Source organism: Capricornis sumatraensis, chromosome 3, assembly GCF_032405125.1.
Source record: "Capricornis sumatraensis isolate serow.1 chromosome 3, serow.2, whole genome shotgun sequence".
Classification (NCBI taxonomy): domain Eukaryota; kingdom Metazoa; phylum Chordata; class Mammalia; order Artiodactyla; family Bovidae; genus Capricornis; species Capricornis sumatraensis.
Genome location: NC_091071.1, coordinates 44,581,879 through 44,608,603, shown reverse-complemented (window position 1 = coordinate 44,608,603; position 26,725 = coordinate 44,581,879). Strand labels below are relative to the sequence as shown.

Below are 26,725 nucleotides of genomic sequence, written 5' to 3'. Positions count from 1 at the left end.
GTAATTATTGATAAGTATGATTCTACTGCCATTTACTTTATTGTTTTGGGTTCAAGTTTATGCACCCTTTTTGTTTCCTGTCTAGAGAATATCCTTTAGCATTTGTTGTAGTGCTGGTTTCATGGTGCTGAATTCTCTCAGCTTTTGCTTGTCTGTAAAGCTTTTGATTTCTCCTTCATATTTGAATGAGATCCTTGCTGGGTACACTAATCTGGGCTGTAGGTTATTTTCTTTCATCACTTTAAGTATGTCCTGCCATTACTTCCTGGCCTGAAGAGTTTCTATTGAAAGATCAGCTGTTATCCTTATGGGAATCCCCTTGAGTGTTATTTGTTTTTCCCCTCCTGCTTTTAATATTTGTTCTTTATGTTTTATCTTTGTCAATTTGATTAATATGTGTCTTGGGGTGTTTTGCCTTGGGTTTATCCTGTTTAGGACTCTCTGGGTTTCTTGGATTTGGGTGATTATTTCCTTCCCCATTTTAGGAAAATTTTCAACTATTATCTCCTCAAGTATTTTCTCATGGTCTTTTTTATTTTTCTTTTGTCTTCTTGTTCTGGGACTGCTATGATTCTAATGTTGGGGTGTTTACCATTGTCCCAGAGGTCTCTGATATTGTCCTCATTTCTTTTAATTCGTTTTTCTTTTTTCCCCTCGGATTCATTTCTACCATTCTATCTTCTACCTCACTAATCCTATCTTCTGCTTCCTTTATTATTTGTTCTCTCCAGAGTGTTTTTGATCTCATTTATTGCATTATTCATTGTATATTGACTTTTAAAATTTCTTCTAGGTCCTTGTTAAACCTTTCTTGCATCTTCTCAATCCTTGTCTCCAAGCTCTTTATCTGTGATTCCATTCTGTTTTCAAGATTTTGGATCATTTTTGCTATCATTATTTGGAATTCTTTATCAGGTAGATTCCCTATCTCTTCCTCTTTTGTTTGGTTTTGTGGGCATTTATACAGTTTCTTTACCTGCTGGGTATTCCTCTGTCTCTTCATCTTGTTTATATTGCTGTGTTTGGGGTGGCCATTGTGTATTCTGGCAGTTTGTGGGGTTCTCTTTATTGTGGAGTTTCCTCACTGTGGGTGGGGTTGTATGGGTGACTTGTCAAGGTTTCCTGGTTAGGGAAGCTTGTGTCGATGTTCTGGTGAGTGGAGCTGGATTTCTTCTCTCTGAAGTGGAATGAAGTGTACAGTAACGTGTTATGAGTTGTCAATGGGTTTGGAGTGACTTTGGGCAGCCTGTATATTGAAGCTCAGTGCTGTGTTCCTGTGTTGCTGGAGAATTTGCGTGGTATGTCTTGCTCTGGAACTTGTTGGCCCTTGGGTGGTGCATGGTTTCAGTGTTGGTATGGAGGCGTTTGATGAGCTCCTGTTGATTAATGTTCCCTGGAGTTCTCTGATGTTCTCAGGATTTGCACATAAGCCTCCTGCTTCTGGTTTTCAGTCTTATTTTGACAGTAGCTTCAAGAGTTCTCCATCTATACAGCACTGATGATAAAATATCTAGGTTAAAGATGAAAATTTTCTCCACAGTGAGGAATACCCAGAGAGGTTCAGAGTTACATGGAGAAGAGAAGAGGGAGGAGGGAGATAGAGGTGACTCAGATGTGATGAGGTGGAATCAAAAGAGGAGGGAGCAAGCTAGCCAGTAATCACTTCCTTATGTGTGCTCCACAGCCTGGACCACTCAGGATGTTCACGGAGTTACACAGAGAAGAGAAGAGGGAGGAAGGAGACAGAGGTGGCCAGGAGGATAAAAGGGAGGAATTAAAAGGAGACAGATCCAGCCAGTAATCAGTTCCCTAAGTGTTCCCCACTGTCTGGAACACACAGAGAGATTCACAGATTTAGGTAGAGAAGAGAAGGGGAAGGGAAGAGATTGAGGTGACCTGGTGGAGAAAAAGGAGAGTCCAATGGGAGAGACAGCAGTCAAGCCAGTAATCTCGCTCCCAAGTAAAAATGGGTACTGAAGATTGGGTTTTTAAAGGTACAAAATTGATAACAAATACCAAAAAGCAAAGATTAAAAATCTAGAGTAGAGGTTGGATTTTCAAAAATACAATATTAAAGAAAAAAAGTCACGAAAATTATAAAATATATATATATATATGAAGTGTTTTTTCTTTAAAAATAGGGTCTCTCTCTCTCTCTTTTTTTTTTTCAAAGTAATAGTAGGTTATAAATGGAGAAGGCAATGGCAACCCATTCCAGTACTCTTGCCTGGAAAATCCCATGGATGGAGGAGCCTGGCAGGCTTCAGTCCATGGGGTCGGGAAGAGTCAGACACGACTGAGCGACTTCATTTTCCCTTTTCATTTTCATGCATTGGAGAAGGAAATGGCAACCCACTCCAGTGTTCTTGCCTGGAGAATCCCAGGGACAGCAGAGCCTGGTGGGCTGCCGTCTATGGGGTCGCACAGAGTTGGACATGACTGAAGTGACTTAGCAGCAGTAGGTTATAAAAATGAAAATTAAAGAAGTAATAGAGGACTTAAAATTAAAAGAAATAAACAATGATAGTAAAAATAGTAAAAATATATCTAGGACCTTCTCTGGTGTTTTGGGCAATGTGGGGTCAGTTCATTTTCGAATAGTTCCTTGATCTGGCTTATATTTCTCAAGATCTATAGGCCCCTTCCTATGTATTTGGTACTAACTACAGGGTTTTAATCTATTGCACCTGTCACATCCAAGGAGGCTCCCTCTGTTTTAGCTTCTTCTGTTTGCTGATCTCTTCAGTGTCTAATTTCCTCCCTGACACAAGGGGGCAGTGGTGGACACTTTTTAAGGCTCACTTGTTCAATCGTGCTGTGGGGAGGGAGGGACGCTGCCAACAGACAGCACTGGCATGTGCTCACAGTGACTCGGCCACATTGGGTTTGCCCCTTCTCATGGCTTGTGTGCTTTCTCTGTCTACACTGCTTAGGCTCTAGTTTGCTCTGCCAGGAACTGTCTGAGGCCAGCCCTGGGTTGTGTGCACTTCCCAGGTCTAAGCCACTCAGGTTCAGGCACCTGGGTAGTCCTCAGAGGCACAGACTCGGTTGGGCCTGCGTTTTGTGCCCTTCCCAGGTCCGAGCAGCTCAGGTGACCAGGTGCTTGGTGATCGTGGTCACTGTGACTTATTGCCTCCCCCATCGTTGCTGCTTGGTTTTCTAGGTGTACAACCGGTGCACCTTCTCAGGTGGATGTTGACTGTCCAGAATTCCAAGAAGTCTTAGCAATGAAGCCTGCTTGCAGTTTGGTAGATATTGTCTCTCTGGGGCTGCGATTACCCCTTTCCAGCTCTGGCTGCCTGTCACCAGAAGGGGGTGGTCTGCAGCCAGCTAGCTCTGCTCAGTCCTTTGTTCTGTGAGCAGGTCTGGTGGTGTCTTAGGTTAGGGCTCTTTGTATGATAGCTATCCCACAGTCTGGTTTGCTAGCCCAAGTTAGTTCCCTCAGATTGCCCTCGAGACATTCAGGCCCGGTCCTTACTCTAAGCAGTGCAGCCCATGCTTCCCTGCCCAGCCCCTGCTTGCTAGTGGTGGATGCAGGTGCCTGCACTGCTTCTCCACTGGGGGAGTTACTGTTGGGCACGTAATCTGTGCATTTTAATTATTTATTTATTTTTCCTCCCTGTTATGTTGCCCTCTGTGCTTCCAAGGCTTGCCACAGACTCAGCAGTGAGAGTGTTTCCTGGTGTTTGGAAACTTCTCTCTTTTTTAAGACTCCCTTCCCGGGACAGAGCTCCTTCCTGGGACAGAGCTCCATCCCTACCTCTTTTCTCTGTCTTTTTGTCTTTTCTATTTTTTCCTACCTCCTTTCAAAGACAATGGGCTGCTTCTCTGGGTGCCTGATGTCCTCTGCCAGTATTCAGAAGTTGTTTTGTGGAATTTACTCAGCGTTCAAATGCTCTTTTGAAGAATTTGTAGGGGAGAAAATGGTCTCCCCATCTTATTCCTCTGCCATCTTAGGACTGCCATTTAGTTGTATTTTTAAAAACAAGAAACAAATGAATTTTTAAAATTTTTAAAATTCATGCATGTCATCTATCTCTACTTGTTAAGAGAACAGATGGTGTTTCAGGGACTCTGAGGATCTTCTTTATGTCTCAGCACAGAAAAAATTCAGTGAGAGGCAAAATGATAGATAAGAAGTGACTTATTAGAATAGGGTGCTTGTGAGGCTTACAAGTGGGTGGGTGGGAAAGAGGATGCTGTGCCGGAGAACTTAGTGGGCTGCAGTTTTATGATCAAAGGAAAAATGGGAAAGGGGAAAAGATCATCTTTTTTCCTCATTCTTGAGTAGACTTGAAGCTTCCATCATCAACTCTTCTTCCAGGTTGGGCAGGGGTGTTTTCTTGTCCCTACTTGATCAAGCCACAGGAGGAGGAAATGGGAACCCACTCCAGTATTCTTGTCTGGAGAATCCCTCAGACAGAGAAGCCTGGTAGGCTATAGTCCATAGTGTCCAAAGAGTCAGACATGACTGACGTGACTTTGCATGCAGATGGTCCAACCAGGACTGACATGGCACAGTGGAAATGAGCAAAAAGGCAGTAATATACACTAAAAATGGTAAACTATTTCAAGTTTTAGTATACTGTAAACTTTTCCTTACATTTTTGTCTTTAGTGTGTGCAAAGGAACATGTCCTTGATATCACTAACTTACTGAGCTTACTGGGAAGGATGTGGGTCTCATGCCACCACTGTTTTATTTTTGGGGAGCATGTTCCATGCTTCTGTTGCATGGTTTTATTAGCAAGCCTGCTTGGTTTTATGGCTTTGTCATTAAGCAAAACTGCTTTCTTGTATGCTTTAACTTACAAGGCTCTTTCATACTTTTTCTTTACTTACAGTCCCTTAATCGGATTAACAATTTAATTACTTACTTTGTCCCTTTACTCTTTATCAGTTTAACATGTTTAAATTTATTTGTTGAAGGAGAGACTTGAGTTCATACCTAACATTTTATTATGGTTTTGCATATATTATACTTTTTCCTTTCTGATTCTTTTTCCCCTTTTATTTCCTGATTTCTCTTGGATTGATAAATCTCGTCCTCTAACTGATTTGGATGGTGCTGATTTTGTTCCTAAGTCTTTTCAGTGGGAATTTTTCTATTTGTAATGCACATAGTTGTATCTGCATTTCAATCAACAGTTGCAATCAACATGAGAAACAAAATATTGTCTGCCATATTAGTTAACAAAAGGCATTAAGAAGGGACAATCATCAGTGATTATAGCCCTCCACAGTGAACTGAGAGCCCTGAGGCAACTCAGGATGTGAAAACACAGGATACTGGCTCCAGATAGCTGAAATGCCTATCAAAAGAATGATTTCAATGAGTCAAGACTCTGTGTCTTCCTATATATGAAAGACTTAAATTCATGTCTGGTTTTCTTTACTTAACAATGATTTTTTTTTACCTTTAGATTACTTGTCCTTTGACTCCTCCTAACCTCTTTGGAGCAGTTTTCACAGGTTTATTTGAGATACTACCTCCTGGGTTTGAAATCCTATGAATATACACTGAATAAAACATGTGGACTAAAAAAATATTCACAGCCTAAAAGTTGATAGTTATGCTTATTCAGTGAAAATTTTTAGGACTCCAAGCCTGGGAGACAGCATCTTAAGTAACACTGAGAGAATTTCTCCAAGGAAGCTAGGGGAACAGCTAGGTTACATAGAAGTTTTGCAACAAAGGGCAGGTAGTTTGAACATCTAAAGATTATTGTCAATGAAAGGAAACCATATATCTCAAGTTAAGGAATTTAGCACTTTTCTATGTATGAGAAGATACGAGTGTCGGTTCACTGAAATAAATTCTTTGTTGTGCACCTCACCTATCTGGGGCTAGTATCCTGTGGCTTCACTAGACTCCAGGTTTTCTTAGGGCTCACCACAGGGGGTGGTTGCAGTTTGAAGGCTACTATTTATAGATGGTGGGTATTCTTTTCTTTCCTAAGTTCCCCTAGAGCTCATCAGCTCACCATCCATGGTGGCTGTGATTGCTGATGACTGGTGACTGGGACATCATTTATTACTGACATGGCTCATCTAGAGCCAGACATCCTGGAACGTGAAGTCAAGTGGGCCTTAGAAAGCATCACTACGAGCAAAGCTAGTGGAAGTGATGGAATTCCAGTTGAGCTATTTCAAATCCTGAAAGATGATGCTGTGAAAGTGCTGCACTCAATATGCCAGCACATTTGGAAAACTCAGCAGTGGCCACAGGACTGGAAAAAGTCAGTTTTCATTCCAATCCCAAAGAAAGGCAATGCCAAAGAACGGTCAAACTACCCCACAATTGCACTCATCTCACATGCTAGTAAAGTAATGCTCAAAATTCTCCAAGCCAGTCTTCAGGAATACGTGAACTGTGAACTTCCAGATGTTCAAGTTGGTTTTAGAAAAGGCAGAGGAACCAGAGATCAAATTGCCAACATCTGCTGGATCATTGAAAAAGCAAGAGAGTTCCAGAAAAACATCTATTTCTGCTTTATTAACTATGCCAAAAGCTTTGACTGTGTGGATCACAATAAAGTGTGGAAAATTCTGAAAGAGATGCAAATACCAGACCACCTGACCTGTCTCTTGAGAAACCTATATGCAGGTCAAGAAGCAACAGTTAGAACTGGACATGGAACAACACACTGGTTCCAAATAGGAAAAGGAGTATGTCAAGGCTATATATTGTCACCCTGCTTATTTAACTTCTATGTAGAGTACATTATGAGAAACGCTGGGCTGGAAGAAGCACAAGGTGGAATCAAGATTGATACGCACATGACACCACCCTTATGGCATAAAGTGAAGAGGAACTAAAAAGCCTCTTGATGAAAGTGAAAGAGGAGAGTGAAACAGTTGGCTTAAAGCTCAACATTCAGAAAACGAAGATCATGGCATCTGGTACCATCACTTCATGGGAAATAGATGGGGAAACAGTGAAAACAGTGTCAGACTTTATTTTTCTGGGCTCCAAAATCACTGCAGATGGTGATTTCAGCCATGATATTAAAAGACGCTTATTCCTTAGAAGGAAAGTTATGACCAACATAGATAGCATATTCAAAAGCAGAAACATCACTTTGCCAACAAATGTCCATCTAGTCAAGGCTATGGTTTTTCCTGTGGTCATGTATAGTTGTGAGAGTTGGACTGTGAAGAAAGCTGAGCACCGAAGAATTGATGCTTTTGAACTGTGATGTTGGAGAAGACTCTTGAGAGTCTCTTGGACTGCAAGGACATCCAACCAGTCCATTCTGAAGGAGATCAACCCTGGGATTTCTTTGGAAGGAATGATTCTGAAGCTGAAACTCCAGTACTTTGGCCACCTCATACAAAGAATTGACTCATTGGAAAAGACTCTGATGCTGGGAGGGATTGGGGGCAGGAGGAGAAGGGGATGACAGAGGATGAGACTGCTGGATGGCATCACTGACTCAATGGACATGGGTTTGGGTGAACTCTGGGAGCTGGTGATGGACAGGGAGGCATGGCGTGTTACAATTCATGGGGTCACAAAGAGTCAGACACGACTAAGTGACTGAACTGAACTGAACTGATGGCAAGAAATATTGCAGCTTTCAAACATAATCCTCAACTGTTAGCTTTTATGACATTTTTTTAAGTTGACAAACAGAACACATTTTAGATAGTTTAAGAGAAATAGCAGTATATCTAAGAATAGTGTACAGTTCAAGGATTTTCTGAAGGATGCCATGAGTAGGGGTTTGCCCCATGAGGTCCCCAATTTCTGCTGCTTTGCCTGGACTTCCTCTCCCATTGTTGGATATTGAGTGTCTGGACCTCTGTCACTCTGCCTTGAGCACACATTGTTACACTGATAAAATTCTCCAAGCCTACCTCTCAAGTAAAATTGTCTGATTGGAGGAGGCCATATCACATACCTATTTATCTACCAAGTGGATGGGGAAAATGAGGTTGCCTTCTGCTTTGGGGACCCAGAGCTCACGAAACAGAGTTCCCCAAATATAAGAGTTCCTCAGAACCTCCTTCAATACCTACTTAAATGCTTTCTTTACAATGCTTTCTGTATTTCCAGTGCAGGGCCTTGCTTGTCCTTGGGTCCCATAATAGTTTACACATAACTCTGCTAAAGTGGTCATCAGACTGTTAAGGCATGTCTGCAGCTGCATTGTCTTATTTACTAGCATTGTGTCTGGTACAAGGAAGATGTTTAGCAAGTGTTTTCATATGACTAAATAAGTAAATAAATTGCAATAGGTTAATTTTTCCATAGTAACACTTTCTTTACATCTCCTTTGGCTTATCATCCTCCAGCAACTCTCTGTTATTTTCACTGAGGGAACTGGGCATCTCAGTACTCACTCTGTTTCTGAGAGTCACAGATAATATTGTCATACCATCTCTCTGCCAGGCCTCCTTGCCACCTGAGACATAACCCCATCTCTAGATGGGCTGGTGGCACTTTCCTTAGCATGTTGTTGGGCATCTTGTGACTTTGCCTGCAATATTCTTTGCTGCTGGTAATATCTATTCTCCTCAATTCTCTTCTGTGTCCTAAGAGCTGGTCTTAGCAATATATAGCTCTCTATGTTTCCCCAGATGGAGGTTGTTCCTTCTCTGGATTTTTCTTTCTGGTAGCCACTGTCACTGTGGGCCAAAGACACCAGAGGCTGGTGTAATGTGTCAGCACTGGGAAACTCTGGTGTGCCCTGAGAAGACCTTGGAAATAGACGGATGTTATGAATGAGTTAGTGTTGGAGACACTGCCAGGTTCAGCAGTTATGAAGCTGAATCTGGCCTCTGTACCCCAATCAGTTCAGTTCAGTTCAATTCAGTTCAGTCGCTCAGTCGTGTACGACTCTGGGACCCCATGAATCACAGCCCGCCAGGCCTCCCTGTCCATCACCATCTCCCGGAGTTCACTCAGACTCACGTCCATCGAGTCCGTGATGCCATCCAGCCATCTCATCCTCTGTCGTCCCCTTCTCCTCCTGCCCCCAATCTCTCCCAGCATCAGAGTCTTTTCCAATGAGTCAACTCTTCGCATGAGGTGGCCAAAATATTGGAGCTTCAGCTTTAGCATCATTCCTTCCAAAGGAATCCCAGGGTTGATCTTCAGAATGGACTGGTTGGATCTCCTTGCAGACCAAGGGACTCTCAAGAGTCTTCTCCAACACCACACTTCAAAAGCATCAATTCTTCAGCACTCAGCCTTCTTCACAGTCCAACTCTCACATCCATACATGACCACAGGAAAAACCATAGCCTTGACTAGATGGACCTTAGTTGGCAAAGTAATGTCTCTGCTTTTGAATATACTATCTAGGTTGGTCATAACCTTTCTTCCAAGGAGTAAGCATCTTAATTTCATGGCTGCAATCACAATCTGCAGTGATTTTGGAGCCCCCCAAAATAAAGTCTGACACTGTTTCCCCATCTATTTGCCATGAAGTGATGGGACCAGATGCCATGATCTTCATTTTCTGAATGTTGAGCTTGAAGCCAACTTTTTCACTCTCCTCTTTCACTTTCATCAAGAGGCTTTTTAGTTCCTCTTCACTTTCTGCCATAAGGGTGGTTTCATCTGCATATCTGAGGTTATTGATATTTCTCCCAGCAATCTTGATTCCAGCTTGTGTTTCTTCCAGTCCAGCGTTTCTCATGATGTACTCTGCATAGAAGTTAAATAAGCAGGGTGACAATATACAGCCTTGACGTACTCCTTTTCCTATTTGGAACCAGTGTGTTGTTCCATGTCCAGTTCTAACTGTTGCTTCCTGACCTGCATACAGATTTCTCAAGAAGCAGGTCAGGTGGTCTGGAATTCCAATCTCTTTCAGAATTTTCCACAGTTTATTGTGATACACACAGTCTAAGGCTTTGGCATAGTCAGTATAGCAGATATAGATGTTTTACTGGAACTCTCTTGCTTTTTCCATGATCCAGCGGATGTTGGTAATTTGATCTCTGGTTCCTCTGCCTTTTCTAAAACCAGCTTGAACATCAAGGAGTTCATGGTTCATGTATTGCTGAAGCCTGGCTTGGAGAATTTTGAGCATTACTTTAGTAGCATGTGAGATGAGTGCAATTGTGGGGTAGTTTGAGCATTCTTTGGCATTGCCTTTCTTTGGGATTGGAATGAAAACTGACCTTTTCCAGTCCTGTGGCCACTGCTGAGTTTTCCAAATGTGCTGGCATATTGAGTGCAGCACTTTCACAGCACCATCTTTCAGGATTTGAAACAGCTCAACTGGAATTCCATCACCTCCATTAGCTTTGTTCGTAGTGATGCTTTCTAAGGTCCACTTGACTTCACTTTCCAAGATGTCTGGCTCTAGATTAGTGATCACATCATCATGATTATATGGGTCGTGAAGATCTGTTTTGTACAGTTCTTCCATGTATTCTTGCCACCTCTTCTTAATATCTTCTGCTTCTGTTAGGTCCATACCATTTGTGTCCTTTATCGAGCCCATCCTTGCATGAAATGTTCCCTTGGTATCTCTAATTTTCTTGAAGAGATCTCTAGCCTTTCCCATTCTGTTGTTTTCCTCTATTTCTTTCCATTGATCGCTGAAGAAGGCTTTCTTATCTCTTCTTGCTCTTCTTTGGAACTCTGCATTTACATGCTTATATCTTTCCTTTTCTCCTTTGCTTTTCACCTCTCTTCTTTTCACAGCTATATGTAAGGCCTCCCCAGAGAGTCATTTTGCTTTTTTGCATTTCTTTTCCATGGGGATGGTCTTGATCCCTGTCTCCTGTACAATGTCACGAACCTCATTTCATAGTTCATCAGGCACTCTATCTATCAGATCTAGGCCCTTAAATCTATTTCTCACTTCCACTGTATAATCATAAGGGATTTGATTTAGGTCATACCTGAATGGTCTAGCGGTTTTCCCTACTTTCTTCAATTTCAGTCTGAATTCGGTAATAAGGAGCTCATGTTCTGAGCCACAGTCAGCTCCTAGTCTTGTTTTTGTTGACTGTATAGAGCATCTCCATCTTTGGATGCATAGAATATAGTCAATCTGTACCCCAATACCAAATTAAATCTCAAAGATAGAGTTTTGGGTGAAGTATTATGGGAAAAAAATGTCTTTATTGCTTTGTCAAGCGAAGGGGGCAACAGCAGGCTAATGCCCTGAAAAGTGTGTGTCCCAATCCACAGTGGAGGGTGTATGGGCGGAGTTTTATAGTCAAGGGATGGTATTGCTGATCATGGTGCATGCAGGACCTGCATTCCTTCAACTGAGAGATCTTCTGGCATCAGTGATAATGGGCAAACCGACCTTTGGAATGAAGAATGCTACATCAAGTAGTTAACATCTTCCACTTGGTGGGAGTTTTAGTTTGGCAGAAGGAGTAAGAAATATTGTTAGATGTATCCCTTGAGGGGGGAACCAGAACCCTGCTCCAAGGCTGGTGAATGCTCCTCCATTATTTCTATATCCCCTCCCCTCTCTGATTAGCAAATGTTTAAACCTGCACTTTGGAACTCAGGGAATGGGACAGAAGGGTTTTTGTGCCCTGGAGCTCCGCAGAGTCCTGCTCAGTCAGTTTCAGACGCTCTGCTTCCCTTGGATATTACTTCCTGACTACCACCCTGTGGACTATAGGTATTCATCACCCTTTCTTCCTTGCTGCACACCTTGTGGATATGGGATTTGCTCAATTTCAGCCCCCCCAATTGTCTTTATAAAAAATCTGTGTGTGTATAGATATCTCCCACTGGTTCTTGCCTCTGACAGATGCAATGAAATGAATGTTTCCTGGGGGGGTGATTTAGGTTTCCTGCCTGAGAGGATAACCTCTGACCACTTCACATCCCTTCTTCCAACTAGGACAATCTTCACTCTGCACAGCTGAGAGGTCCTCTGAATTTGGGGTGTGTTGAAGAAAGGGGGACTTGGGTTTTGTATGAGATATCAGTGGTCATCAGTGTCCCTCTGCACCTCTGGCTGGAATAGAAATAACTCCAATGCCTCATGTTTTGCATTAGGGAATCTTTGTGGTCTGGGCTGTCTTACATGGACCTACAGAGTTTGGGCATTCCTAGAAGGGTAGTGCATCTTCTACTCTATAAATTATGATTTCTTGAGCTATTTCTGGGGCCAGCTCCAACCAAACACCCCTTAGAGTACCTAGTTCTTACTGCACCAGTCTTGAGGAGTGGCATGATCAAGGTCTGGCTGCTATGTGCATTTTTATTTTGGTGAAATTCCCACATTCTCAGTTCTGCTATTTTCCTGGAGGACTGAACAAGGAGACCCAAGAACATACTATAGAAATGTCAGATCAATCCAAGGGTAGAGATAGGTTTGCCCACTTATGGCCATTATACATGAAGAGAAATCATAGGAGCAGTGACTGTACCTTCTGCTGCTAGGCTTGCAGAACTACCTGTGTTTCAGTTAAAACTTATTCTTCTGTAAGAATACAGCTTTAGGCAGGATCATTCTCCAGGTCAACAGCACGCATGTTCATGAGATTTAACAAGTGTGGAAATTTTATTTAACAGAGTTAGAAAACTGGCAGATACTATCACCATTTCTAATGACTAGAAATGCCAGCCAATGTCTTGGTTGAGGGGTAGGATCTCAGATGATGGCTCTTGATCAATTGGTGTGGAAATATTTCAATATTTTAACAAATATTTCCACAGAAGAAAATCCCTTTGATATCTGCCCACCTCTCCTTCTCTCCTCTTGTCTTATCTATAGTTGTCAGGGAGTTGTGGGAGCTACTTGTGAGCCCAGATTTGTTTTTGTGAGCAGTTATTTTAGTCTTCCCAGAGCACTGCCTTAGAGACTGTATGGGAAAACTAAAACACACTGCTAATGACTAAGAATTCCCTGACAGTCTTTCTCAACTTAAACCTATCTTCTCAGCCTCATTTGCTTAAATAAGAAGAATTCTCAGATGATTTTTAAATTAAAATATGACTATTCCTGTGCAGGATGTTGAGTTAAAAATTTGTAATTTATGCATGAGAAATTAAATATTTCCTGAAATGAAATATTTTGAGATATGAATTTTTTCCTGCCATATCAGTAAACAAGGATGTCATAGTCATCAGCATGAGTCAGTGAGCTTTGAGGAAACTCAGGAAAGAAAAGAATATCTGTCATTTAGCAGCCATCAGACTGTAGCCACTCCTTAAGGTGAGCCATGAGGAAACTCAGGTTGTGAAAACACAGGATACTGGCCCCAGATAGGTGAGATGCATATCAACAACATGATTTTAGTGAGTGCAGACTCTTGCATCTTCTCATACATAGAAAAGTGCTCCCTAATAGATCAGTTGGTAAAGAATCCTCCTGCAATGCAAGAGACTTTCGATTCCTGGGTTGGGAAGATCCGTTGGAGAAGGGATAGGTTACCCATTTCATTATTCTTTGGCTTTCCTTGTGGCTCAGCTGGTAAAGAATCCACTTGCAGTCTGGATGGATCACTCAGTCGTGTCCAACTCTTTGTGACCCCATGGACTATACAGTCCCTGGAATTCTCCAGGCAAGAATACTGGGTTCAATCAATACCTGGGTTCAATCCCTGGGTTGGGAAGATCCCCTGGAGAAGGGAAAGGCTACCCATTCCAGTATTCTGGACTGGAGAATTTCATGGACTTGTACAGGCTCAGTAGTTTTGGTGCACGGGCTTAGAATTCCCATGGCTTGTAGAATTTTCCCAGAGCAGGGATGCAATTTATATCCCCTGCATTGGCAGGTGGATTCTTAACCACCAGACCACAAGGGAGTGTGTGTGTGTTTGTGTGTGTGTGTGTGTGTGTGTTCTCAGTCGTGTCCACCTCTTTGTAACCCCACGGGCTGTAACCTTCCAGGTTCCTCTGTTCATGAAATTTTCCAAACAAAGATATTTGAGTGGGTTGTCATTTCCTTCACCAGGGTATCTTCCTGACCCAGGTATTGAAACTATGTCTCCAGTGTCTCCTGCAGTGACAGGCAGATTCTTTACTGCTGAGCACCAAGTCCATCTTTTTTCTTAATGTAGTGATTTGTTGTTATAAACTTCCCTCTTAGAATCATTTTTTCTGTATCTCACAACTTTCGGTGTTTGTGTTTCCATTTTTGTCTAGATTTAAAAAGTTGCCCTTTTGATCTTCTTTGACCCACTGATGCTTCAGGAGCATGTAGCTTCTTTTCCAACATTCATTTCTGTATTTATGAATTTTTCATCTTTTTTCTTGTTATTGATAGCTAGTTTCACACCATTGTAATTAGAAAAGATAATTGATATAATTTCACTTTTCTTAAATTTCTTAAGACTTGTTTTGTGGCTTAACATATGATATATCCTGGAGAATGCTCAGAGTGTGCTTGAGAAGAATGTGCATTTTGCTGCTATTGGATGCAATGTTCTATATATGACTGTTGAATGTGAAAGTGAAAATCACTCAGTCGTGTCCAACTCTTTGTGACCCCATGGACTATACAGTCCCTGGAATTCTCCAGGCAAGAATATTGGAGTGGATAGATGTTCCATTCTCTAGGGGATCTTCCCAACCCAGGGACTGAACCCAGGTCTCCCTCATTGCAGGTGGGTTCTTTACCAGCTGAGCCACCAGGAAAGCCCAGTACTGGAGTGAATAGCCTATCCCTTCTCCAGCAATTCTTCCTGACCCAGGAATTGAACCAAGGTCTCCCGCATTGCAGGTGTATTCTTTACCAGCTGAGCTACCAAGGGAGCCCATATGATTATTAGGTCCAGTTATTTAAAAGTATAGTTCAGATCCATAGTTCCTCATTGATTTTCTGTCTGGATGATCTGTTTATTGATTAAAATAAGGTATTGAAATACACTCAGTTCAGTTCAGTTCAGTTCAGTCGCTCAGATGTGTCCTACTCTTTGCGACCCCATGAATTGCAGCACACCAGGCCTCCCTGTCCATCACCAACTCCCGGAGTTCACTCAGACTCACGTCCATCGAGTCAGTGATGCCATCCAGACATCTCATCCTCTGTCGCCCCCTTCTCCTCCTGCCCCCAATCCCTCCCAGCATCAAAGTCTTTTCCAATGAGTCAACTCTTCTCATTAGGTGGCCAAAGTACTGGAGTTTTAGCTTTAGCATCATTCCTTCCAAAGAAATTCCAGGGTTGATCTCCTTCAGAATGGACTGGTTGGATGTCCTTGCAGTTAAGGGACTCTCAAGAGTCTTCTCCAACACCACACATCAAAAGCATCAATTCTTTGGCGCTCAGCCTTCTTCACAGTCCAACTCTCACATCCATACATGACTACTGGAAAAACCATAGCCTTGACTAGATGGACCTTAGTCAGCAAAGTAATGTCTGCTTTTGAATATGCTACCTAGATTGGCCACAACTTTTCTTCCAAGGAGTAAGCGTCTTTTAATTTCATGGCTGCAATGATTTCTTAATATTTGCTTTATATAATTATGTACTTTATTGTAGGGTGCACATATAGTCACAACTGTAATAATCTATGGATGAATTGACCCCTTATATAATGAATTTTTTTGTCTCCTAACCATTTTTGACTTAAAGTCTATTTTGTCTGACATGAAAAAGCTACTTCTGCTCTCTTTCTACTTGCATGGATATCTTTTTCCATCACTCTACTTGGAGCCAATCAGTATATGTCCTGTGGTAGCATATAGTTGGGTCTTTTTTTTTTTTTTCCAATTCCTTCAGTCACTCTGTGCCTTTGATTGGAGAATTTAATCCATTTACATTTAAAGTAATTTTTGATAGGAGGACTTCCCACGTGGCTTATTGGTAAACAATCCATCTGCCAAGCCAGAGATGTGGGTTCCATCCTTGGCTCAGGAAGATCCCCTGGAGAAGGAAAAAGCAACCCATGCCAATATTCTTGCCTAGAGAGTCCCATGGACAGAGCAGCCTGGCAGGCTAGAGTCCGTAAGATTGCACAATCAAACATAACTGAAGCGAATTTGCATGCATGCACAAGGTTTTTTGCTGTCTGTGATTTTGGGTAATCCTTTCTAGATATGTTACTATTGGAGCCCTCCTCCTCATGCTCTTTACAGAGGTCCATACAATGCAACTGTCTCAAGGCCGGAGGTCCAGGGGTCCCTCTTTAAATTTCAATGGGCTGAGGTACCTACCAGTGATAACATGGAACAATATCTCCTGAGCATACTGGAAACAGGCTCAGGGATTATTTGTTCTTCTGGGCTTCATTATCAGCATGAGTCAAAAGGGGGCCTGTTTATGGAACACAAATTTATCAGAGAAAGGTTTACCTACCTTCAGTTTACAACCAGAAATCAAGTCTAGCTTGGCCATTTAAAAGATCTGCATCTCTCCAAGTCTTGATGCCCCTATCTATTGATTGAGGGGATAGCAAACACACCTGGAGGATGTTTGAGAATTAAATAAGATGTATGCATAGAGTTAATGTAGGAAGTGGTCCACTGCAGGGCTAATATATACTGGTTAGCTGGTTTTAGTCCCAAGCACTGTGTGAGATTCTATGCAACTTAACCCCATATCGGATCCATAGTTGCTTGGGGCAACTAAGGAGAAGGAGGACAAGTTGGTCATGTGGCTGGAAACAAAGACCTACTCATAGGCTCAAACTCAAGTTTTTTGATTCTAAAGTTTGCTTAGGTTTCCTTTTGAACATCCTGTGCTCTGTTCAGTTTGAGTGCTAAAAAAGTGCTTTGCATTTTGCAAGTTGGTCACAGAATGGGTAACTCCTCTGGGCTTTCATGGACATGAGGTCAGTGTCCTTTTCCTCCACAGATTCCTGTGCTCCTAAACCTGAGCAGAGATCCTGAGGTCAGCCTGCCTGCTCCACCACTCATGTATGCCCTGGCCCTTGGTGCCTGTCTGGGAGGTAAGCGGGTATTGGATTTGAGGGAGGGCCCCCAGACACTATGGTGAGCCTGAAGTGATGATTCAGTTCAGTTCAGTTCAGTCACTCAGAGGTGTCCAACTCTTTGTGACCCCATGAATTGCAACATGTCAGGCCTCCCTGTCCATCATCATCTCCCGGAGTTCACTCAAACTCACGTCCATTGAGTCAGTGATGCTATCCAGCAATCTCATCCTCTGTCGTCCCCTTCTCCTGCCCCCAATCCCTCCTAGCATCAGAGTCTTTTCCAATGAGTCAATTCTTCACTTGAGGTGGCCAAAGTACTGGAGCTTCAGCTTTAGCATCAGTCCTTCCAAAGAACGCCCAGGACTGATCTCCTTCAGAATGGACCAGTTGGATCTCCTTGCAGTCCAAGGGACTCTCAAGAGTCTTCTCCAACACCACACTTCAAAAGCATCAATTCTTCGGCGCTCAGCTTTCTTCACAGTCCAACTCTCACATCTATACATGACCACAGGAAAAACCATAGCCTTGACTAGACGGACCTTAGTCGGCAAAGTGATGTTTCTGCTTTTGAATATGCTATCTAGGTTGGTCATAACTTTCCTTCCAAAGAGTAAGAGTCTTTTAATTTCATGGCTGCAATCACCATCTTCAGTAATTTTGAAGCCCAGAATAATAAAGTCTGACACTGTTTCCACTGTTTCCTCATCTATTTCCCATGAAGTGATGGGACCAGATGCCATGATCTTCGTTTTCTGAATGTTGAGCTTTAAGCCAATTTTTTTCACTCTCCTCTTTCATTTCATCAAGTTCCTCTTCATTTTCTGCCATAAGGGTTGTGTCATCTGCATACCTGAGGTTATTGACATTTCTCCCAGCAATCCTGATTCCAGCTTGTGCTTCTTCCAGCCCAGCGTTTCTCATAATGTACTTTGCAAATAAGTTAAATGAGCAGGGTGACAATATACAGACGACATACTCCTTTTCCTATTTGGAACCAGTCTGAGAAGTGATGATTAATGAATGCCAAATTGAAAGTAAAGTAAAAATACGTAAAGTAAGAATAGTTCATGATTTCCTAAGTGGAAATGCATCTTTACCTTTGACTGGAGAGTTCTATCCCTACTCAGTCTCTCTGCAAAGTGTGTTACTTTCCATTCTCTGCAGAACTGCCCCTGACATTCTGAGCTGTGGCTTGAGGATGGTCATTACTGACATCTCAAAGTTAATGTCTTCGTGCACTGCATGCAGATGAGGCTTAGTGGCTTAGGTTTAGAAGCAGATTTTGAATCAGAAACCATCCTCAGTGGCAACTTCTTATTCCCCCTTTAAAAGAGTGTGTGTTGTGGGTGATGGTGGGTAAAGTGATGAATGTGTGTGCTAAGAAGTAGAGACTCTAATGGAAGAATAAGAAGAAAAATTTTAAAAAGTTTTTTTTGGGGGGCTGAAAGAGTGTTTTGTCTTTTGGAGACATTAAAAATTCAATTAGAAGAAGTGTCAGAGGAGACTAACCTTTGGTGAGTAAACACAGGGATTTGGATGTGATTGTATTTGGAAGGAGACCTAATCACCTTTAGGAACACAAGAGGATTGTGAAAAATCTTCGACAAACACAATAAATACCTTTGAAATTTTTGTTTTTGCTTCCAGGTATGCTTAGATAATCTAGCTTTCTTTGTTCTTTTATTGGTCTCTAACTATTAAATCAACAACTTTGTTTTTAGTGTATCTTCTAGTTTGTAAAGGGGGACTAATGTCATTCAGTGAAGTTGTTCTGAATTCTGGAGACAGCTAGTTCACCTAATTCAGCAACTGAAGCCTCAAATTCTGAATTTAGACTTGTTAAAATGACCCCCATCTGAGATCGGCCCCAGGAAAAGCAACAACTGCATTCACAACCACATTTAATATCAATGATAGACATAGAATCCAGAGACACCAGGAAATATGTCCACTGTGCAGAATTTTGTTCATTAAACCTTATTGAGCATCTTCTACTTTTATATGGTGACACTGTCTTCCTGAGTGGGGAGACAGTCACCTAAATTAAGATCACAATATAAATGGATCCTCTTATGCCCATGTACATAGAGTGCTCTGGGAGCACCACAGAGGCTGGAGGAAAGTCAGGAATGGCTCCAGAGAGGGAAGTTTTGAGCTGGTTCTCAAAGAATAAGAAGCCTCCTGGACTGGTTCTTATTCACCCAGACCATGTAGAATGAATAGAATAGAGGGGATTATCAAGGAGAGAAGTTAACATGGACCACTTACATGGCTAATAACCTAAAATATGATTAAACATTTGGTGATTGAGACTCTTTTTAAAATTTATATATTTTTAATTGAAGGATAATTGCTTTAAAACATTGTGTTGGTTTCTGCCATACACCAACATGCATCAACCATAAGAGTACGTGTGTCCCCTCCCTTGTGAACCTCCCTCCCACTTCCCACCCCATCCCACCTCTGTAAATTGTCACAGAGCTCATATTTGAGTTCCCTGTGTCATATAGAAAAATTCCTACAGGCTATCTATTTTGCATATGGTAGTGTATATAGTTCCATGCTACTCTCGCCATTCATTCCACCCTCTTCTTCCCTCCATTCCTGTGCCCACAAGTCTGTTCTCTATGTCTTTGTCTCCACTGCTGACCTGCAGATATGTTCATCAGTACCATCTTTCTAGATTCCTTATATATGCATTAATATATCATATTTGTTTTCTATTTTTGAATTACTTCACTCTGTATAATAGGCTCTAGGTTCATCCACCTCATTAGAACTGACTCAAATGCTTTCCATTTTATGACTGAGTAATATTCCAGTAATATTTTGTATATGTACCATAGCTTCTTTAATCATTCATCTGTCGATGGACATGGAAGCAACCTAGATGTTGCTTCCATGTCCCAGCTATTTTAAAAGGCACTTAAGTGAACGTTGAGGTACATGTTGCTTTTTCAATTCTGGTTTTCTCTGGGTATATGCCCAGTAGTAGGATTGTTGGGTCATATGGTCATTTTCTTCTTAGTTTGTTAAGGAATCTCCATACTCTCTTCCATAATGGCTGATCAATTTATATTCCCACTAACAGTGCGAGAGGGTTCCCTTTCCTCCACAGCATCTCCAGCATTTATTGTTGTAGATTTTATTTATTTGCTGAACGTATGTGTATTTTCTTTTAAAAATATCTTTATATATTTTAATTGGAGGATAATTATAATATTGTGATGGCTTTTGGCATAGATCAACATGAATCAGCCATAGGCATACATGCGTCCACCGCATCCTGAACCCCCCTCCCAAGCCCCTTCCCACCCCATCCCTGCAGGTTGTCACAGAACCTGGTCCTGGGTGCCCTGCTTCATGCATCCACTCCCAGTGGTCATCCATTCTACATATGGTAATGTACATGTTTCAGTGCTATTCTAACCCTCTCCTTCTCCCAGTGGGTCCAGAAGTCTGTTCTTTATGTCTGCTGTGTCTCCTTCTGTACATAAGATCATCAGTACCATCCTTCTAGATTCCATCAGTTCAGTTCAGTTCAATTCAGTCGCTCAGTCATGTCCGACTCTTTGTGACCCCATGAATCGCAGCACGCCAGGCCTCCCTGTCCCTCACCATCTCCTGGAGTTCACTCAGACTCATGCCCATCGAGTCTGTGATGCCATCCAGCCATCTCATCCTCTGTCGTCCCCTTCTCCTCCTGCCCCCAATCCCTCCCAGCATCAAAGTCTTTTCCAATAAGTCAACTCTTCCCATGAGGTGGCCAAAGTACTGGAGTTTCAGCTTTAGCATCAGTCCTTCCAAAGAAATCCCAGGATTGATCTCCTTCAGAATGGACTGGTTGGATGTCCTTGCAGTCCAAGAGACTCTCAAGAGTCTTCTCCAACATCACAGTTCAAAAGCATCAATTCTTCGGCACTCAGCCTTCTTCACAGTCCAGCTCTCACATCCATACATGACTACAGGAAAAACAATAGCCTTGACTAGATGGACCTTAGTCGGCAAAGTAATGTCTCTGCTTTTGAATATACTATCTAGGTTGGTCATAACTTTTCTTCAAGGAATAAGCGTCTTTTAATTTCATGGCTGCATTCACCATCTGCAGTGATTTTGGAGCCCCCCAAAATAAAGTCTGACACTGTTTCCACTGTTTCCCCATCTATTTCCCATGAAGTGATGGGACCAGATGCCCATGATCTTTGTTTTCTGAATGTTGAGCTTTAAGCCAACTTTTTCACTCTCCTCTTTCACTTTCATCAAGAGACTTTTGAACTCCTCTTCACTTTCTGCCATAAGGGTTGTGTCATCTGCATATCTGAGGTTACTGATATTTCTCCCGGCAATCTTGATTCCAGCTTGTGTTTCTTCCAGTCCAGTGTTACTCATTATGTACTCTACAAATAAGAAATAAGCACGGTGACAATATACAGCCTTGACGTACTCCTTTTCCTATTTGGAACCAGTGTGTTGTTCCATGTCCAGTTCTAACTGTTGCTTCCTGACCTGCATACAGATTTCTCAAGAGGCAGGTCAGGTGCTCTGGTATTCCCATCTCTTTCAGAATTTTCCACAGGTTATTGTGATCCACACAGTCAAAGGCTTTGGTATAGTCAATAAAGCAGAAATAGATGTTTTTCTGGAACTCTCGTGCTTTTCCCATGTTCCAGGGGATGTTGGCAATTTGATCTCTGGTTCCTCTGCCTTTTCTAAAACCAGCTTGAACATCAGGGAGTTCACAGTTCACGTATTGCTGAATTGGCGAATTTTGAACATTACTTTACTCGCATGTGAGATGAGTGCAATTGTGGGGTAGTTTGAGCATTCTTTGGCATTGCCTTTCTTTGGAATTGGAATGAAAATTGACCTTTTCCAGTCCTGTGGCCACTGCTGAGTTTTCCAAATGTGTTGGCATATTGAGTGCAGCACTTTCACAGCATCATCTTTCAGGGTTAGAAACAGCTCAACTGGAATTCCATCACCTCCACTAGCTTTGTTCATAGTGATGGTTTCTAAGGCCCAATTAACTTCACATTCCAAGATGTCTGGTGCTAGATTAGTGATCACATCATCATGATTCTTGGGTCATGAAGATTTTTTGTACAGTTCTTCTGTGTATTCTTGCCACCTCTTCTTAGTATCTTCTGCTTCTGTTAGGTCCATACCATCTCCATCCTTTATCGAGCCCATCTTTGCATGAAATGTTCCCTTGGTGTCTCTAATTTTCTTGAAGAGATCTCTAGTCTTTCCCATTCTGTTGTTTTCCTCTATTTCTTTGCATTGATCGCTAAAGAAGGGTTTCTTATCTCTTCTTGCTATTCTTTGGAACTCTGCATTCAGATGCTTACATCTTTCCTTTTCTCCTTTGCTTTTCACCTCTCTTCTTTTCACAGCTATTTGTAAGGCCTCCCCAGAAAGCCATTTTGCTTTTTTGCATTTCTTTTCCATGGGGATGGTCTTGATCCCTGTCTCCTGTACAATGTCATGAACCTCATTCCATAGTTCATCAGGCACTCTATCTATCAGATCTAGGCCCTTAAATCTATTTCTTCCACTATATAATCATGAGGGATTTGATTTAGGTCATACCTGAATGGTCTAGCGGTTTTCCCTACTTTCTTCAATTTCAGTCTGAATTTGGTAATAAGGAGTTCATGGTCTGAGCCACAGTCAGCTCCTGGTCTTGTTTTTGCTGAATGTATAGAGCTTCTCCATCTTTTGCTGCAAAGAGTATAATCAATCTGATTTCACTGTTGATCATCTGGTGATGTCCATGTGTAGAGTCTTCTCTTGTGTTGTTGGAAGAGGGTGTTTGCTATGACCAGTGCATTATCTTGGCAAAACTCTATTAGTCTTTGCCCTGCTTCATTCCCCATTCCAAGGCCAAATTTGCCTGTTACTCCAGGTGTTTCTTGACTTCCTACTTTTGCATTCCAGTCCCCTATAATGAAAAGGACATCTTTTTTGGGTGTTAGTTCTAAAAGGTCTTGTAGGTCTTCACAGAACAGTTCAACTTCAGCTTCTTCAGTGTTACTGGTTGGGGGATAGACTTGGATTACTGTGATATTGAATAGTTTGCCTTGGAAATGAACAGAGATCATTCTGTCGTTTTTGAGTTTGCATCCAAGTACTGCATTTCAGACTCTTCTGTTGACCATGATGGCTACTGCATTTCTTCTGAGGGATTCCTGCCCGCAGTAGTAGATATAATGGTCATCTGAGTTACATCCAGCCATTCCAGTCCATTTTAGTTTGCTGATTCCTAGAATGTCCACGTTCACCCTTGCCATCTCTTGTTTGACCACTTCCAATTTGCCTTGATTCATGGACCTGACATTCCAGGTTCCTATGCAATATTGCTCTTTACAGCATTGGACCTTGCTTCTATCACCAGTCACATCCACAGCTGGGTATTGTTTTTGCTTTGGCTCCATCCCTTCATTCTTTCTGGAGTTATTTCTCCACTGACCTCCAGTAGCATATTGGGCACCTAATGACCTGGGGAGTTCCTCTTTCAGTATCCTATCATTTTGTCTTTTCATACTGGTCATGGGGTTCTCAAGGCAAGAATACTAAAGTGGCTTGCCATTCCCTTCTCCAGTGGACCACCTTCTGTCAGGCCTCTCCACCATGACCCGCCCATCTTTGGTTGCCCTGCAAGGCATGGCTTGGTTTCATTGAGTTAGACAAGGCTGTGGTCCTAGTGTGATTAGATTGACTAGATTTCTGTGAGTATGATTTCAGTGTGTCTGCCCTCTGATGCCCTCTTGCAACACCTACCATCTTACTTGGGTTTCTCTTACCTTGGGCGTGGGGTATCTCGTCATGGCTGCTCCAGCAAAGCACAGCCTCTGCTCCTTACCTTGGATGCGGGGTATCTCCTTACCGCCGCCGTTCCTTACCTTCAACGTGGGATAGCTCCTAGATTCCTATATATAGATTAATATACATCAGTTGTCTTCCTCTTTCTCACTTACTTCACTCTGTATAATAGGCTCTAGGTTCATCCACCTCATTAGAACTGACTCAAATGCATTCCTTTTATAGCTGAGTAATATTCTGTTGTGTATATGTATCACAACTTCCTTATCCATTCATTTGCTGATGGACATCTAGGTTGCTTCCATGTCCTCGCTATTGTAAATAGTGCTGCGATTAACATTGTGGTACATGTATCTGTTTCAATTCTGGTTTCCTCAATGTATGGTTTCCTCAGTGTGGCATTTTGGGGTCATAGGATGGTTGTATTCTCAGTTTTTTAAGGAATCTCCACAGTTTTCTCCATAGTGGTGGTAAAAGTTTGCCTACCAACAAACAGTGCAAAAGGGTTCCCTTTTCTCCACATCCTCTCCATTTATTGTTTGTAGACTTTTTGATGAAGGTCGTTTCTGACCATTGTGAGATGATACCCCATTGTGGTTTAGATTTGCATTTCTCTGATAATGAGTGATGTTGAGCATCTTTTCATGTGTTTATTAGCCATCTATATGTGGTCTTTGGAGAAATATCTGTTTAGGTTTTTTGCCCACTTTTTAATTGGATTGTTTGTTTTCTGGTATTGAGTTGCATGAGCTCCATGTATATTTTGGATAAATTCCTTGTCAGTTGTTTCATTTGCTTTGTTTTTTCCTATTATGAAGGCTGCCTTTTCACCTTGCTTATAGTTCCTTCATTCTGCAAACACTTTTAAGTTTGATTAGGTCCCATTTGTTATATTTGTTTTTATTTCCATTATGCTGGGAGGTGGGTCATACAGGACCTTGCTGTGATTTGTGTCAGAGTGTGTTCTGCCTATGTTTTATTCAAATAATTTTACAATTTCTGGTCTTACATTTAAGTCTTTATCCATTTTGAGTTTATTTTTCTGTATGGTGATAGGAAGTGTTTTAGTTTCATTCTTTCACATGTAGTTGACCAGTTTTCCCAGCACCACTTGTTGAAGAGACTGTCTTTTCTCCATTGTATATTTTTTCCCTTCTTTGTCAAAGATAAGGTGTATATAGATGTATGGATTTATCTCCAGACTTTCTATTTTGTTCAATTTATCTATATCTTTGTCTTTGTGCCAATACCATACTATCTTGATGACTGTAGCTTTGTAGTACAATCTGAAGTTGGGAAGATTGATTCCTCCAGTTCCATTCTTCTTTCTCAAAATTGTTTTGGCTATTTGGGGCCTTTTGTGTTTCCATGCTGCTGCTACTGCTGCTGCTAAGTCGCCTCAGTTGTGTCCGACTCTGTGCGACCCCATAGACGGCAGCCCACCAGGCTCTGCTGTCCCTGGGATTCTCCAGGCAAGAACACTGGAGTGGGTTGCCATTTCCTTCTCCAATGCATGAAAATGAAAAGTGAAAGTGAGGTCGCTCAGTCGTGTCCGACTCTTAGCGACCGCATGGACTGTAGCCTACCAGGCTTTTTCATCCATGGGATTTTCCAGACAAGAGTACTGGAGTGGGGTGCCATTGCCTTCTGCATTGTATTTCCATACAAATTGTGAAATTATTTGTTCTAGTTCTGTGAAAAATACTGTTGGTAGTTTGATAGGGATTATATTGAACCAATAGATTGCTTTGAGTAGTATACTCGTTTTCACTATATTGGCTTTTCCAATCCAAGAATATGGTATATTTTTCCATCTTTAATCTTAGGTTTCTTTCATCAATGTTTTGTAATTTTCTATATACAGGCCTTTTGTGTCTTTAGGTAAATGTATTCCTAAGTACTTTATTTTTTTCATTGCAGTGGTGGATAGGATTGTTTACTTAATTTCCTTTTCTGATCTTTCATTGTAAGTGTATAGGAATGCAAGGAATTTCTCTGTGTTAAATTTATATCCTGTGAAGTGAAGTGAAGTGAAGTCGCTCAGTCGTGTCTGACTCTGCGACCCCATGGACTGTACCCCACCAGGTTCTGCCGGGGTCCAGCCCCGGTGGATCCAGGGAATTCGAAGGGTGGACGGCGTTGGCATGGAAAAACTCGTTTATTTATTAATATAAGATTAGATTAAGAAACTATAGTGTAGTAGGAAGATTAAGTGGAGGAAGAGGGCTGAATAGCTTGGTTTACGCGGAAGACCAATAAAATTCCAGACAAGGAATTTGCACCATCTACGTTGGGCCACCGGCGCCCGCTTGAATATCTAAGGGTGCCTCGCCTTAAGCTCCCTTTCGCGCGGGTCTTAACAACCACGGCAAGTAAGTAGACCTGGCGAGCCTCTGCGCCCCAGATGAAACTTCAGCCTAAAATTAAAGTAAAGAGCAGAGAGAGGGAAAGGGAGAGAAAATGAGAGAGAGAGAGACACGGGGGGGGCCAGATTCCCAAGAAACCAGGCCGAGACTAGTCCGAGAAGCTGGTCCGAGAAACTGGTCCGAGAAGCTGGTCTGGTCCTTTATTGTTCAGAAGGCCTTTTATACTTTTGATAAAACATGGAGATCAATGGGCAACACAAAATTATGTAGTGTTCGCAGCCCAGACTCTTTCTATACATCATTTTGTATACAAAAGGTCTCAGGTGATTTACATTATCTTCTGGCCAAGAGGCTTGTTAACACTTTTTGGCTCTCTTCCTTAATGAATGTTAATTTTGTTTCTCCTGAAGTGTTTTTCTTTAATCTGCATCTCCTTAAAAGCGCTAAAGTTACATCTCTATAGAACAAAGGCACAGTGGGTTATAACAAAGAAGGTACTTAACTCAAAGATCTAATGTTGCTAATACCAGGTCTACTACTTGTTTTTTTTATATACCAACTATATCTAAAAACAAAGGATATGAAAATTTGGCAGCAAGCATTGACTCAACAAATGAAACTTTTAATCAGTCCTATTCTAAAGATTTTGACTCTTCGGAAGCTCCTACATTCCTAGGATGTTTTAAGCTTCCTGTGCCTCCTGTGGTCAGGAGGCCTCAAACAATCACA

The 26,725-nt window shown here is 41.8% G+C and overlaps 1 protein-coding gene across 1 annotated transcript in view; it reads left to right on the top strand.

The window, feature by feature from the left end:
• The window catches only part of OCA2 (OCA2 melanosomal transmembrane protein), a 283,390-nt gene that overhangs the window by 240,374 nt on the left and 16,291 nt on the right, over positions 1 to 26,725 (top strand). Inside the window, exon 21 of the mRNA XM_068968987.1 lies at positions 16,730 to 16,823. Coding sequence (XP_068825088.1) covers positions 16,730 to 16,823 — 94 coding nt within the window. The remainder of the gene's footprint in view (positions 1 to 16,729; positions 16,824 to 26,725) is intronic.